We start from the raw sequence: 16,591 nt of genomic DNA on the forward strand, positions 1-16,591 counted from the left end.
CAAGTTTGCAGATGACACTAAACTGGGAGGAGTGGTTGATACGCTGGAGGGTAGGGATAGGATACAGAGGGACCTAGACAAATTAGAGGATTGGGCCAAAAGAAATCTGATGAGGTTCAACAAGGACAAGTGCAGAGTCCTGCACTTAGGACGGAAGAATCCCATGCACTGCTACAGACTAGGGACCGAATGGCTGGGCAGCAGTTCTGCAGGAAAGGACCTAGGGGTTACGGTGGACGAAAAGCTGAATATGAGTCAACAGTGTGCCCTTGTTGCCAAGAAGGCTAATGGCATTTTGGGTTGTATAAGTAGGGGCATTTCCAGCAGATCGAGGGATGTGATCATTCTCCTCTATTCAGCACTGGTGAGGCCTCATTTAGAGTACTGTGTCCAGTTTTGGGCCCCACACTACAAGAAGGATGTGGATAAATTGGAGAGAGTCCAGCGGAGGGCAACAAAAATGATTAGGGGGCTGGAACACATGACTTATGAGGAGAGGCTGAGGGAACTGGGATTGTTTAGCCTGCAGAAGAGAAGAATGAGGGGGGATTTGATAGCTGCTTTCAACTACCTGAAAGGGGGTTCCAAAGAGGATGGATCTAGACTGTTCTCAGTGGTAGAAGATGACAGAACAAGGAATAATGGTCTCAAGTTGCAGAGGGGGAGGTTTAGGTTGGATATTAGGAAAACCTTTTTCACTAGTAGGGTGGTGAAGAACTGGAATGGGTTACCTAGGGAGGTGGTGGAATCTCCTTCCTTAGAGGTTTTTAAGGTCAGGCTTGACAAAGCCCTGGCTGGGATGATTTAGTTGGGTTTGGTCCTGCTTTGAGCAGGGGGTTGGACTAGATGACCTCCTGAGGTCCCTTCCAACCCTGAGATTCTATGATTCTATGACCTGGTGCTAAATTCCTCCCCATATTCCTTTCAGCCTGTAATTTCAAGGCAGAAGTTATTTTTTTAAGTTTGAAGGAAATCAGACACATAGGGCAGAGTGGAAGAAATGAGATGTGTGTGTCACATTTGGAGGGAGACTGATACTTCAAATAGGATTTTCTTTTACAGTATCAAACTTCTCCTGTCCCCTGTGAGAATGGGAGAATGGACGTTAGCATCCACCATGGAGACCAGTTTTCAGCCCTAACTGAGGAGTAATTGAACCCGAAGGAATTCAGAAAGTAATAAAGGAAAATGACTTACTTGTAACTGGAGTGCTCTGGTTGCCTCTGCAGAGTCACACTAGTCCTTGAGCTATTTACAAGCAGTGACTGTTGGGGCTGTGTGCATGGACCTGAACATGCAAGGTGAATCTACCATTCTAAACCTCCCCCTTCCTTGTAGCCCCATGAAAGCTCCCCAAAGAACTACAAGAATGGCTGCGGAGAGAGTATACTCTGAAAAATCCAGATATGATCCACCAAGCATACTGTTCCCAGGTAAGAACATAAGAACATAACATAAGAACATAAGAAAGGCCGTACCGGGTCAGACCAAAGGTCCATCTAGCCCAGTATCTGTCTACCGACAGTGGCCAATGCCACCAGCCCCCAGGAGTGAACCTAACAGGCAATGATCATGCCATCCATCTCCATCCTCTGACGAACAGAGGCTAAAACATTGTTATAGTCCTAGCCTTCACAACCTCCTCAGGTAAGAGTTTCCACAGTTGACTGTGTGCGCTGCGTGAAGAAGAACTTCCTTTTATTTGTTTTAAACCTGCTGCCTATTAATTTCATTTGGTGACCCCTAGTTCTTGTATTATGGGAATAAGTAAATAACTTTTCCTTATCCACTTTCTCAACATCACTCATGATTTTATATACCTCTATCATGTCCCCCCTTAGTCTTCTCTTTTCCAAACTGAAGAGTCCTAGCCTCTTTAATCTTTTCCTAATCATTTTAGTTGCTCTTTTCTGAACCTTCTCTAGTGCTAGAATATCTTTTTGAGTGAGAGAGACACATCTGTACACAGTATTCGATGTGAGATGCCATGTATGGATTTATATAAGGGCAATAATATATTCTCAGTCTTATTCTCTATCCCCTTTAATGATTCCTAACATCCTGTTTGCTTTTTTGACCGCTCTGCACACTGCGTGGACATCTTTCAGAACTATCCACGATAACTCCTCCAATTTTTTTTTCTGTGCTGTAGCTAAATTAGCCCCCCATGTGTTGTATATATAGTTGTTTTTTTTTTTTTTTTCCATACATTACTACTTTTATTTACATTAAATTTCATTTGCCATTTTGTTGCCCAATCACTTAGTTTTGTGAGATCTTTTTGAAGTTCTTCACAATCTGGTAGACATCTTATCCTGGGAAGAAGCACACTGTTTGCAGCTTGAGATGTCTAACTGGGCCAGTCATTTCTGTCAAATTAACTGCATAATAGTGAGAACACAACTGCAAAATCATGTTCAATCTCTTTATAAAAGAACTGTAACAATTAACAACTTCTATAAAACAGTAAACTGAGCTCATGAGCACAAACAAATTGAGAAAATATATTAAAAGTCAATGTACGGTGGTTTGGGAGAGAAGAAAAAACCCAAAGGCCTTCTGTAACCTCTACTCTAACATTCAGTTCCACAAGGGGGATGTGTGCATGGGCCCAGTAACTGATGCCAGCATGCTTCCAAGACTCACAGCATGTTTAAGTACGTCTGTTCAGACATGTCTGTGCCCCAGTGCTCATTTGAGAAGGTGCTTTTTTAGTTAGTAAGAGACCAAATCTAACTATGCTACAATAATGTATATGAAAGTGCTTTTCTTTTCATAAACTTATGTCTATTAAATGACACCCCCACAAATATATATAACAAGCATATGGCTTATTCACAAGGGACAATCACTTGGGTAAGTTTTTAAAAAAACACCACTAAGAAATAAAATGTAAGCAAACCCTGCCCTCCCCACCCATGCGTACTTCCCTTGTTAGTACTAGATTTTCTTCACCATTAAGGTGAACACCTCGTTAATTGGCACAACTGAGCCAATTTCAGCTTTGGATACTAACTACCTAACCCTCCAGATGCCTCTGTCTTCATGAACAAAGGCATCAGAGTCATGGGCCAATAAAGCTAGCAGGGCTTTCAGATTTCACTGTGTGAAAAGATGAACGCTAGATCAGAGAACTGATTATCACCCAGTCTAACATCCGACCTCACCCATTTCTTTACCACCCCTTGCCCTGAACTGGAATGGAAACGTGTGTGTGGGTTCTTTATTTCCTTACAATTTCTGGCTCAAAGACTGAACTAAATACCTGGAAAATACCTTTAGCCCTCAATATATAAAATGCTAGAAAATACTCACAAATACTCAGCCCAAGGGTATCCCTTCCATACTCTTTTTTCAATGGAAGAAATAGAGTTCCCACTGAAGTCTCTGTGAAGAAATAAATGCCATTTCACTATTATCTTTAGCGAATTAATTTAGAAGATGATAATTCCATGGAGAAATGTTCCCAAACCGAATACTTTGCAAACAGTTCCCCTCAATGCCGGTATTTAGTCATAAAAGGGTGTGATCATGCTCCTCCAAGGCAATATGCCCATTGACTTTGATGGAGCACATTCATGCCCTGAAATCGTTGCATGTAGACTGAGTCTGCTGCCCCCTTCTGAAAGTCACAATCCTCCATTGGGGTGGCACCACTGATTTCTGTGGAGAAGCAGGTGTCACAGAGGGCTATGGCTGGAATGAGCTGCAGGGGCAAAACAACTTGTAAGGAACAAAGGAACCTGTTTTCCTGAAAATCCTGCTACTAATAAGGGAAGAAGAAAACAAACCCCTTTGGTATTGTGAGTGTGGTACCTTTATTCCCATCCCAAGGGATGGATTCTTTGTGGCTGTGTTCTCCAAGCTGGGTTTTCCTGGACCAGCCCCTCTTCTGATAGGGCACTAGGTTCTTTCTGCCCATTAGAGCTGGGTGAAAGTTTTCTGACTAATAATTTCTCTCTCCTACTGAAGATGTTCCATGATGTATGAAATACTTGAATAGACATTGGTCCAGAGAATGTGTGCGAGACTACTTCTGTCGCCTGCTGGTCAGGACATGCTCTTTTTCTAATGTCAGTGATCCCAGTTCAAGGCCCTGCTCCAATAATTATCCAAAGTGGAAAAGCTTCAACAGGTAAGACTGAAAAAGTCCTGTTTCAGGCAACCCCATAGCCAGTGCTTAGGGCACTGTCCTGAGAGACTGGAGACCTGTGTGCAAATCACCCTGGGAGAGGGCACTAGCCACTGCACTAAGCTTTATAAGGAAACAGCTCCTCCTATGGCTAGTTTGTGAACCTGGCCATTCATTTCCTTTTTAAAATGCCTGGAAATGAAACTTTCATTCAAACAAAACATAGTTTGTGTAGACTTTGTCAAATCCTTACATTTTTTTGGAAGTTTCAGTTTCAGTTTGACTTGCCCAGAACTGGGTTTTTTGGGCCTGCCAGCAAACCAAAAAAATCAGTTATTGATCCAGCTCTGCTGCTCACCCCACCTTGGCATTGTGTTCATTTAAATTCCCAGCCTTTCCCAGGTGGTCCTGTCCCTTCTCAAGCTGCTGGACACGGCACTTGGCAGGCGGGAGCGATGTGCTAATACCAGACCCCATTGACGCAGCACACACCTTTGCAATGCTTGTCCATTCAGCTCGCTCATACAAATAGGGGTTTGGCCCCACACTCTTTGGCTGCCATTTCCCCTCCCCCTCACGGTGGGGAACATGCTGCTGCCCTCCCACCATAGAGATAATAGAGCTATACTGCAGTGGAACTGTGGGGTTTAAGAAGGAATTCGTCCCTGTACTGGTGCAGCTTATACCACCCCTATACTGGGGGCTGATTTGATCTGGTACCAGTTTGAGCAGGCTTGTGGGCTGACCTCACTTACACCCTGGCTGCACTAGCTGGGGTATGGGAACACTGCAGCCATGCTCCCTCCCATCCTCCGCGTACTCCGGCATGACCCTGTGCTGGGGTGCCTGTCAGGGACAGTGTAGCACTGGCTATGTTAGCTCTGCACCTGCTGTGGAGGCCTCCTAATCAAGGATGCAATGAACCCATGGAATCCCCCCTTGATGCTTGCTAATGCTCCCATGGAAGTCAGTGGAAAAACTCCTATTGACATCAACGGGAGCACAATCTGGCTTATAGTTTATTATCATTGACAAGCTGAAAGCCCGTGCGGTCGTACGTGTGTAATTCATAAAGTGTAAAAAAGCCAAAAGTGTCTGAGAACTTAAAAACTGTATGGTAACAGACCATGAATTCCACTGAGGATTAGACCTGGTCATATTCCAAACAAAGAGAGCTCTCAACCATCGCTTCACACTGACTCAGCAGACATTCTAGGCTGCACAGTGACAAACAGAAAGGGGACAATCCTGGAGTTTTATGATGTAGATTATTTGTGCTGTGTAGTGGCCAGGGGGCCCAGGATTGGGGCCAGTATCCCCAGGGTGCTAGGTGCTGTACAAACAAACAATAAAAAGATCCCTATGTCAAGGATCTTACAATCTAAGGGAAAAGGCTCCAGGTGGAACAGACAGATAGGGGAGCACAAGGAAAACAAAAATGCTGGTCAGCTTGGCAGGCAGTGGTCTCAGCACACCAGTTTATAATACTCCATGTGGGATCAGCCCCAAAATGTTCTGCAAGCCTTTCGAGAGCCAAGGCAAAAGAGTCATCAGCCCCTGCTGTAGAAATCACCTCTGATTCCCTTAGGGACAAGCCCCAAAACCTCCTCCTAGATGCCAGCCATCCCAGATCTTCCCCCCACATCAGTGACCAGCTCATAACTTCATCTCCCAGCTTCAGAAATCCTCTTGGGGTCCCCCCGTTAACAATCCATCAGCACCCTCTTTCTTCCCCCTGCTAAATGAGACCACAGTACCATGCCTTTCTTGACATCTTCTCTAGCAACAATGCCTAGATGGAATCCTTCCCAGCTCCTGGAAGCTGAGGAAAATTCCATGTGAGGCCCTGGAAATCATAGGGGAAAACTCCACCCAAGTCTCATCTGGGAGTTTGAAAATCTCCACTGGATTTCACTGAGGGTGGAGCGCATTTTCTCTGTTTGTTAGGTTAGTTTGTTTCTGCCCCTTGAGTCCATTCCTCCTTCTGACTGAAGGCTGTCAGGCCATATGTCACCTTTCAACCTCCAGCCACTGTGGCTGTAGAGCTGTTCAGACAATGGGGAAATCCGGGAAAGATTTTGTCTTTTTTTAATGGAGAAAGTGTATTCTTTTTTTCAATAGCCTCATTCTTAAAACTGACTGCACTGTTTCTGATCAGAATTGAAAATAAAAATCACTTGTGGGCAGAGAGCAGACCTGGAAACGTTCAGCTCAAGAAGTGAAAGTTTCAGAAAGTTTTGAGTGACTGAAAACAGGCAGTTAAGATGGCAAGTGATCGTCACAGCCACTCTCACAAGCATGGCTAACCACTGACTAATGGGGAGGAAATAATGAGACTACAAACTTTGCCAGGGTGTTAATGCCAAGAATGGAGACGCATCATTCAGAGTGTTCCATGGGGGTATAACAAGGGGGAATGGCAACTTATTTCTAGCCTGAATTTGTCTAGCTTCAGCTTCCAGCTGTTTGTTGCAGCCATCTGTTGTCTCTCTCATTTTATATTCGATATAAACTCTTTGGGCCAGGGGCTATCTCTTTGTAATGGTCCCACAGTGCCCAGCACAAGGTGGCTGGTGCCTGGGCGCTACCACGGTACAAATAAATTATAATAATAGTTATAATAATGACAGGACAGATGTTTTCAGCTATGAACAGGAGACTGCCAGGAAAAGAGGGTGGGTCTGCACAAAGGCTACAGCTGTACCAGGTGGTGTGGTAGATTGGATAATGTGAGTTCTGTAACTTCAGTTTCTGATTTGCTTTGGGTACATCTGTGGATGACTGGTTGTCTGCTTTGGGGAAGCAGATTGTCATGTGACCATGGTAAAGCATCACACAATGAGTCAATTTGTACTAACATTGAACAAACAACTTTACTAGAACAGGGGAAACAGTATTATCCCGAATACTGCCCTGCTCGCTCTCTGTTTGGTGCAGAGCTTCTGCCTCAAACTTTCCCAGGCCCTCTCCTGCCTGGTTTTCTGCCACAGCTTTGGAGACAGTTTTCACATCCTCACAAGAAAGGCAGGAGCTTCCTCGGCCTCACTATTTGCTACTGTGTACTTTGCTTAATTGCATTTACCTTAAGGGTGGTAACTGTCCCACTTTCTACAGTGCATGTGCAGAGATGGGGGATAGAGAGCAAAGGGAGCCCCTTGGGCTGGGACCATAGTTTCGTTCTCTATTTGTCTAGCACAGTAGGGTCTTACTCCATGACTGTGGCTCCTAGGTGCTGCAGTAATACACATAAATAATAACAATAATAATAGCTCTAAGCCATCATTGTGCTCCCCCATTTCCCAGAGCTGCTAAGGGGCCGGTGTGGCCCACGTGTGAGGTACAGCAGCAATGACAACTCCCAAGAGAATCTTGGTGTCCTCGGGGACCACAGCCACTACTGGCAGGCTCAGCCAAATCTCTTTTGGGGTTGGGATGCTGAGGAGTAAGGGCTTATCTACACAGGGAGACGGTAAAGGAAAGGTGTGGATATACACTGCTATAGTTATACCCTATCTAATTCCCCGTGTGGACACTCTTAATCCAGAAGAGCCTTTTTCCAGTTTAGCTCATCCCCCGTTCAAACGCACAGCTACGCTGGTGAATGTCCTCATGCCCCCTAAGGCAGGGGCAGATTCTCTCCTTCCCCTGAGCCTGTACTCAGCCCGTGACCCTGACCCTGGTAATAACAAGCAAAAGAAGAGTAGATGGTTGGGGGAAGGGGAGCTTGGGCACATCAGCTAGGTCAACATTTTCAAACCTGAGTGTCTGAAGTTAGGCACTGAAAGGCACATTTAGGGAACTAAATCAGACAGGGTCTGCCTTCCATTGACCTCAACAAGAGCTGCAGGCCCTTCAACAAGCAGCCCCAAATGTAGATTTAGGGACCCAGGGGATTTAGGAACACAATCCTCATTGAAAGCCAGTGAGATTTATGCTCCCAATTCCCTCAGCTGCCTCACTTTAGACTCCCAAATTTGGCAATTTTGCCCTGACGCGCTCTGAAAATGAAGATAGTAGCAATATTCCTCTACCTCCCACAGGGCTTGGGAGGGGGAACCCATGGGTGTGAGATGTTCAGGTACTGCAACGAGCCTATTCAGTCTGTGCTGAAAGGATCCCTGCCTGGGCAGGAGAGAGCTGGGTGCTGGAGTTTCTATCCCCACAGAGAGGTCAGGGAGGGGGGTGTCTGTGTCTGGGGGGTCTCCCTTTGGGGGCAGGGGCTGCCTGGGGGGGGGTCTCTGTCTTGACGCACTGTCCCAGTACTCACAGGAAGAAGAAGGTCTGGTTGCGGGCGGCGGGCCCAGGCGGTAGTAGCCGGTGGAGCCCGGCGGGCAGGGCGGCCCTGCTGCAGTTGAGCAGCCCCCGGTGGCACTGGCATGGGGCCGGGCAGGCGTTGCCGTGCCGCCCAGCGAGGGAGGCGGTGGCAGCCACCAGTGGCAGGAGGAGCAGCAGAGGGGGCCGGAGACCCGCCTCACTCATCGGGGCTCAGCGGATGTTGGGAGAACGGTAGCTGCTCCCTGTGGTTACCAAGCAACCACACCCGCACGCTTGTCACGCATGAGGCACAGCATGGCCCCGTGGGCTGCCCCTACTGCCGATGTGACCGCTGGACCCACTAGCCTCTGACCCCATCAACAGCCATGGCCTGCCGGTGACCCCCCACAGCAGTGAGGTCACCACTATTCTAGAGCAGCCCCTGAGCTCAGCAAGACCTCAGCAGAGCCCCCCGGGTCTTCCCACTGCAGGGACCAGGAGACCTTCACAAGCTCCCCCCAGTGGAGAAGGGCCACAGGGCAAGCAAGGGGAGGGGACCCAGCCCCATACCCCCGCCCCAGGGGCACCAAGGAAATAGATCCCTCCAGGCAGCCGCCTCCTGGGCCGTGGTGGGTGGGGCTGGGGTGGGATTCCTCTGCCCCACTGCGAGGATGGAGACACGCACACAAAAGGGGGAAGGAAGCCTCAGGTACTCGTGGACAAGGGCCATGTGTGGAGCATCCACAGGGAAGGTTCCTGTTCCTCCCCCTTTCCAGTCAGGATAAGAAATGGTAGAGACCCACTGGACAGAGTGGGCTATTGGCAGCCATGCGAGGGGTTTGTGTAGCCCCCAGAAAAGCGGGAGCTGGGCAGCAAGGGGGGTGGGGCTTGGTGGCCCTCAGAGCCTTTGCAATATTTCACATTTTGTGTTTTCTCTTTGTTGATGGGCTGGTGCTCCCTGCCTCTGGTGGGCATTGGGAAAGTGGAGTGCATGGCTGGGGCAGATTAATGAGGGGAAATGGACAGATTGCAGAATGGAGGGAGGCAGAATGGATACCAAACATAACCAAAAGAAATGGCATTAACAAAATGTTTGCCTAGCAGCACCTTGATTATTTTTCTGACCAGGCCTCACTTCCCTCAACCTTCTCAGCGAGTTGTCTCGTTACATTGTCTGCTCCTCCAGGAAAGGGCTGTATCATTCCTAGGTTCACATGCAGTGCTTTGCACACTTTGGGGCACTACATGAACAAACAGGAATGCATAATATGCAAAAGCATCCAGCTGTGTAACTGCCCTCTCACCTGAGCTCATCAAAGCAGGGAGGGCAACCCATCTATCCCCCATTTTTCCTGAGGGTACCAAATAGGGGAAGCCCCATCCTGCAGATATTGTTCTCATCTGAGCTTGCCAAATCAGGGACAGCCCTGGGAATGGTGGAAGTATGAGCACCAACAGTGAGACATCTAAGAGCAGGGCATCAAGGTTTCTTAGCAATGGCCCACCACTGTGGATCTGTCCTAGAGGAACCATGGATCTCACCACATGCAAAGAAAGAAGTAAGACTTGTCTCTTTTCAGTTGCTTTCTCACAATAACAGTCCAAGGAGAGCTCAGACTCCGATCAATGGGAGTTAGGTGCCTAAATACGGGGGCCTCAGTTTCTAAACCCTGAAGACAAACGAGGAAAAGAGAAGGGAGTAGAAGTTAAAGTATCCAAGCATCCCCAATGTTAAGCACAAGGAGAGGGAGAATACAGTCATTGTGACTACATCTCTGCTCAGGTAACGCTGATGGATCGATCCCAAAACCACCCTCACCCACAGGCACTCAGAAGGGAAGAATGCCATGTGACAATCTGATAATCCCTGGCCTCCTCAAACCAGGAGGGTCTGCAAGATGAACAGAGGGTTGAGGGCTGTAGCATGAGGCACAGCATTGCCAACTCCCAGGGTTAAAAAATTGAGTCAGTTCCCCCAAATAATGAGATTTTAAAACATAATAAATGGGGGAGGGGGGTGCTCTTGATTTGCCTTCCAGTTTCTGAGTCTTTAGGGGTCACTCAGGTAATGTTATCAAGCTTTTCTCTGCAACTGTGATGCCAAAAATGTCCTTAAGCGGAGTTCCTCACATGAAAAAACAGTTACTCACCTTCTTGTAACTGTTGTTCTTTAAGATGTGTTGTTCATGTCCATTCCAATCCAGAGTTTTTATTCTCTCACCCACACCCCTGCTCCCTGGTGGTCTCGGTGGTGAATGAAAAAGAGCGCCGGGGCAACAGGCACCGGCTCCCAAGGCTAAGGAGGCTAAACGTATGGTCCTCTTTGGCAGGAAAGTGTATGCTGCTGGAGGCCTATAGCTGAGGATAGCCACCAGAAGATATAACTTTAACTCTTGGGAACGCTACAACCAAATACAAATAGATGTTCCTTGCGTCATGGATCACAATTGCATCCGTACTTGCTACGACCTCACCAAGGTTCCAGCTCCACCTATTACGGCGCACTTGACGCGGGCTCAAGCCTCATCCACTGCTTTCCTGGCCTGGTGCTCATCCAGATCTGCAGAGTGGTGACCTGGCCATCCATGCACACGTTTACTTCCCACTATGCCATCACACAGCATGCCAGAGAGGACGTAGCTTTTGGCAGGGCAGTTCTCCAATCAGTGGTTCCTTAACTCTGACACCACCTCCAGGAGAGAGCTTGGGAGTCCCCTGATTGGATTCGATGTAAACGAGCACCCGAAGAAGAAAAAACGGTTACTCACCTTCTTGTAACTGTTCTTCAAGATGTGTTGTTCACGTCCATTCCAATACCCATCCTCCTTCCCCTCTCTCGGAGTAGCCCCAAGAAGGAACTGGGTCATATATTGAGTGCCATGAAGGCACCACTCCGGGGGCTCCCTAGCCAACCCAAGGGAAGCTGCTAAGGGAAAAGTTTTCGATGACCATGCACGCATCATGCACACACCTGATTGGAATCAAAGTAAAAAAGCACTCAAAGAAGAATCTGGCTTTAATAAAACCACCAAATATAAGTGCTGGCAACAGTGGAGGTAGTTGATAAAAGCTCAAGTCCTAAAGAGGCTGAAGAACGTCCAGCTGCTCTGAAAATGATTTAATTCAATTTAAACTTAGATTAGTTTCACTGATCAAACTGTGACTGCACAGTTAACAGGCCATGAGAGACCCTCACGGGTGTAAATGCCAGTAAAGAAAGTGATGCTGACTACCAGACGCCCAGTGCAGTAGACTACAATCTGTCATGAGAGACCGAAGTTGGGAGATCCCCAGTTGCTTCAGCGGAGGCTACCAGCTTCTTGTGCTATAGGCCATGGTTATTTAAGCAGGCCATAAACTACATAGGAAATGAGGAGAAGAGGAGCTTTAGTTTAACTCCAATAATCCAGCACATATTTCAACATGGGAATAGGAAAGCAAAAGTTCAGTAACTTGACGTTTAACTATAGCTTCTCTTTCCGAAAAATTCCCCGTCACAGAGAATTTACCAGAGCTGTGGGGAGTCTGTTCCAGTAGTTAATTATCCCATTTAAAAAAGCTGCATCTTATTTCCAATTTGAATTTTTCTAACTTCAGCTTCCATCCACGGGATCTTCTAATGCCTTTGCCTTCTAAAAAGACTCCTAATTGTTAGGGGCTTTCCCTTCACCCCTCCCCTGGTTCTTGTCACGCAGACAGAAAGCAGAACACTGCAAGTCTGAAGTGCAGGCAATGCAATGTTTATTGGGGTTAGTTTCAAGCAAACGTATCCATAGCTCTGAAGCCACAGAGCCTTTACCTGTGTCCCGTTCCCACCTCCTCTTTCTCAGCAGGCCCAAATATACTTGCAGTGCACACTCCTGGTCCCACCCCTTATAACTTATGGCCATGTTCTGTTCTGGAGGGTCGTGAGTCTGTGGACTTGGTACCACTTCTTTTGTATCCCATGGGAGGGGTAAGGAGTGAGGAGGTGCTTCAGTCGGGGATAGGCTTTTCTTTGGCTTTTAGTTTTTCTTATGCCTCCCCCCTTGCCCCTCCCAACTGGTTGCTTGACTTTGGCTTGAGAGAGGAGCCAGGCTGCCTTCCAGTGTGTGCTCGCCTATTAAACTCCCACTGTACCCAGCAACTAAGTTCCCTCTACGCTGTATAGCCTGCTGTGCGGCCACAAAGGGCCGTGCAGCCACAGGGGCCTGGAGAGGAGAGAGGTAGGTGGTGGGCAGTGAGTGGGGAGGGGAGCAAGTTGGGGCATGCAGGGTTGCTGTGGGCCTCTCCCCACCCCCCTGAGCTCACGCTGCCAGCAGGGAGAGGGCTGGGGGAGTCCTCTGGCCCCAACCCTGGGGCAGCCTGAACCTCAAACTCCTCATCCCCGGCCCCACCCCAGAGCCTGCACCCTCAGCTGGAGCCTTCACCCCTCCCACTCCAACACTCTGCCCCAGCCCTGGAGCCCCCTCCCACACCCTGAACCTCTCATCCCCAGCTCCACCCTGGAGCCCTCAACCCTACAGCCCAACTCTCTGCCCGAGCCCTGAGCCCCCTCCCACACCCCAAACCCCTCCTCCTGGCCCACCTCAGAGACCACACCCCCAGCCAGAGCCCTCACCCCCCAGCACACCAACCCTCTGCCCCACCCCTAAGCGCCCTCCCACACCCCAACCCCCTCCTCCTGGCCCACCTCAGAGACCACACCCCCAGCCAGAGCCCTCACCCCCCACCCCCCAACCCTCTGCCCCACCCCTAAGCGCCCACCCACACCCCAAACCTGCAGAAAAGGACCTAGGGGTTACGGTGGACGAAAAGCTGAATATGAGTCAACAGTGTGCCCTTGTTGCCAAGAAGGCTAATGGCATTTTGGGTTGTATAAGTAGGGGCATTTCCAGCAGATCGAGGGATGTGATCATTCCCCTCTACTCAGCACTGGTGAGGCCTCATCTGGAGTACTGTGTCCAGTTTTGGGCCCCACACTACAAGAAGGATGTGGGTAAATTGGAGAGAGTCCAGCGGAGGGCAACAAAAATGATTAGGGGGCTGGAGCACATGACTTATAAGGAGAGGCTGAGGGAACTGGGATTGTTTAGTCTGCAGAAGAGAAGAATGAGGGGGGATTTGATAGCTGCTTTCAACTACCTGAAAGGGGGTTCCAAAGAGGATGGATCTAGACTGTTCTCAGTGGTAGAAGATGACAGAACAAGGAGTAATGGTCTCAAGTTGCAGAGGGGGAGGTTTAGGTTGGACATTAGGAAAAACTTTTTCACTAGTAGGGTGGTGAAGAACTGGAATGGGTTACCTAGGGAGGTAGTGGAATCTCCTTCCTTAGAGGTTTTTAAGGTCAGGCTTGACAAAGCCCTGGCTGGGATGATTTAGTTGGGTTTGGTCCTGCTTTGAGCAGGGGGTTGGACTAGATGACCTCCTGAGGTCCCTTCCAACCCTGAGATTCTATGATTCTATGAAACCCCTCCTCCTGGCCCACCTCAGAGACCACACCAGCCAGAGCCCTCACCCCCCAGCACCCCAACCCTCTGCCCAAGCCCCCTCCCACACCCCAAACCCCTCCTCCTGGCCCACCTCAGAGACCACACCCCCAGCCAGAGCCCCCACCCCCCACCCCTCAGTGTCCTCCCACACCCCAAACCCCTCCTCCTGGCCCACCTCAGAGACCACACCCCGAGCCAGAGCCCTCACCCACCAGCACCCCAACCCTCTGCCCCAGCCCTGAGCCCCCTCCCACACCCTGAACCCTTTGGTCCCACCCCCGCCACACATCACCTCCATATTAGTGCACATATTAAAATTCATTCTGTACATGGATATAAAAAATTAGAGGGAACATTGCCCAGTAATACTTTTCTGCTGGGCTGAAGCAACAAACAGTGTCTTTCTTTTTTGTTCACACATATTAGTAAGGATATAAAAATATCAAAAATCAAACCCAAAATTCTATCCTAGGCTAACAAACAGGCATATATACCAATACTAGAATATTTTCTCCTTGTGCAGGTAGTGTAGACTGTGATCAAGTCACCTTGTAACCATCTCTTTGACAAACTAAATAGACCAAGCTCCTTCAGCCCTTCACGGGAAGGTACGTGTTCCAGATTTTGAATCAACGCTGTACCTCTTCTCCGAATCTTCTCCAATTTTTCAACAGCTTTTTTCAAGTGTGGATGCCAAAAGATGTCAGACAAAGGAGTTAATTGTAAAAGTGAAAGGTAAATCACTGTTTTCCAGAAAATTTACATGACATAGCTGGCACCACAGAGACTTGGTGGGATAATATACGTGACTGGAATACTGACATAGAATCATAGAATCTCAGGGTTGGAAGGGACCTCAGGAGGTCATCTAGTCCAACCCCCTGCTCAAAGCAGGACCAAACCCAACTAAATCATCCCAGCCAGGGCTTTGTCAAGCCTGACCTTAAAAACCTCTAAGGAAGGAGATTCCACCACCTCCCTAGGGAACCCATTCCAGTGCTTCACCACCCTACTAGTGAAAAAGTTTTTCCGAATGTCCAACCTAACATAGTGACATAGCTCGCTCAAGAAGGACAGGCAGAGAAAAAAGGTTTTTCCATGAGGTTTTGCCATGTACATCAAACATGTATACACTTGTACTGAGGTTGAGATAGAAATAGGAAACAGATTTGCTGAAAATCTCTGGGTAAGGATAAAAGGGGTACAAAACAAGGGTGATGTTATGATAGGGGGTCTAGCAGAGACTACTTAACCAGGGAGAAGAGGTGGAAGAGGCTTTTTAAAAACAAAATCACCCAAAGCACAGGACTTGGTGGTGACGGGGGACTTCAACTACCCAGACATCTGTTGGGAAAATAACACAGCAGAGCACAGAATATCCAAAAAGGTATTGGAATGCATAAGAGACTTTTTTTTATTTCAGAAGGTGGAGAAAGCTACTCTGTTCTAGATTTGATTTTGACAAATAGGGAGTAACTGGTTGAGAATTTGAAAGTGGAAGGCAGCTTGGGTGAAAGTGATCATGAACGGATAGAGTTCATGATTCTAAGGAATGGTAGAAGGGAAAACAGCAGATTAAAGACAATGGATTTCAAGAAGGCAGACTTTCGCAAACTCAGGGAGTTAGTAGGTAAGATCCCATGGGAAGCAAGTCTAAGGGAGAAAACAGTTCAATAGAGTTGGCAGTTTTTCAAAGAGACATTATTAAGGGCACAAGAGCAAACTATCCCACTGTGTAGGAAAGACAGGAAGTCTGGCAAGAGACCACCCTGTCGTAATACGGAGATGTTCAATGATCTGAAAAAAAACAAACAAACAAGAGTCCCACAAAAAGTGGAAACGAGATCAAATTACAAAGGATGAATATAAAAAATCAACACAGGGAGGTAGGGAGGAAGGGATAGCTCAGTGGTTTGAGCATTGGCCTGCTAAACCCAGGGTTGTGAGCTCAATCCTTGAGGGGGCCACTTAAGGGATCTGGGGCAAAAATTAGTCCTGCTAGTGAAGGCAGGGGGCTGGACTCAATGACCTTTCAAGGTCCCTTCCAGTTCTAGGAGATTGGTATATCTCCAATTATTATCTTTACCAAGCACACATGGAGATTAAGCTAGCTAGGGACATAAAGGGTAACAAGAAAACATTCAAATACATTAGAAGCAAGAGGAAGACCAAGGACAGGGCAGGCCCATTACTCAGCGAGGGAGGAAAGACAGTAAGAGAAAATGTGGAAACGGCAAAAAGTGCTAAATGCCTTTTTTGTTTCAGATTTCACCAAAAAGGTTAGTAGTGATTGGATGTCTAACATAGTGACCGCCAGTGAAAATGAGGTAGGACATGAGGCTAAAATAGGGGAAGACCAACTTAAAAATTAATTAGGGCACATCAACACGTAAAATGCTGCATCGATGGACCTGTGCCTCTTAGAGCTTTAATGAAGTTGCTCTAAGCCAATGGAAGAGAGCTTTCCCATTGGCGTAGTTAATCCACCTCCCTGAGAGGTGGTAACTATGTCAGCCGGACAAGCTCTCCTGTCATCATAGCGCTATCTACGTGGGGGGTTAGGTCAGTATAACTACGTCGCTCACGGATGGGGATTTTTAACACCCCTCAGTGGTGTAGTTATATCAATACAGTTCTGTCAGGTAGACAAGACCTTAGACAAGCTAGATGTCTTCAAGTTGGCAGGGCCTGATGAAACACATACTAGAACAATCAAGGAGCTGACTGAGGAGAT

The 16,591-nt window shown here is 47.8% G+C and overlaps 1 protein-coding gene across 3 annotated transcripts in view; it reads right to left on the reverse strand.

The window, feature by feature from the left end:
• Nucleotides 1-8,805, reverse strand: part of LRRC37B (leucine rich repeat containing 37B) — a 56,410-nt gene extending 47,605 nt beyond the window's left edge. For 2 of the 3 annotated variants that reach the window (XM_039504160.1, XM_039504158.1), the window contains exons 1-2: nucleotides 8,400-8,805; nucleotides 3,316-3,387 (exon numbers count right to left, since the gene is read on the reverse strand). In XM_039504160.1, the coding sequence (XP_039360094.1) occupies nucleotides 3,316-3,387; nucleotides 8,400-8,611 (284 nt within the window). In that variant the 5' untranslated portion in view covers nucleotides 8,612-8,805. The remainder of the gene's footprint in view (nucleotides 1-3,315; nucleotides 3,388-8,399) is intronic. The other variant, XM_039504159.1, reaches the window with a different exon arrangement.
• Between the last annotated feature and the right edge of the window lie 7,786 nt (nucleotides 8,806-16,591).

This window comes from Mauremys reevesii, linkage group 17 (genome assembly GCF_016161935.1).
Source record: "Mauremys reevesii isolate NIE-2019 linkage group 17, ASM1616193v1, whole genome shotgun sequence".
In the NCBI taxonomy this organism is placed as follows: Eukaryota; Metazoa; Chordata; order Testudines; family Geoemydidae; genus Mauremys; species Mauremys reevesii.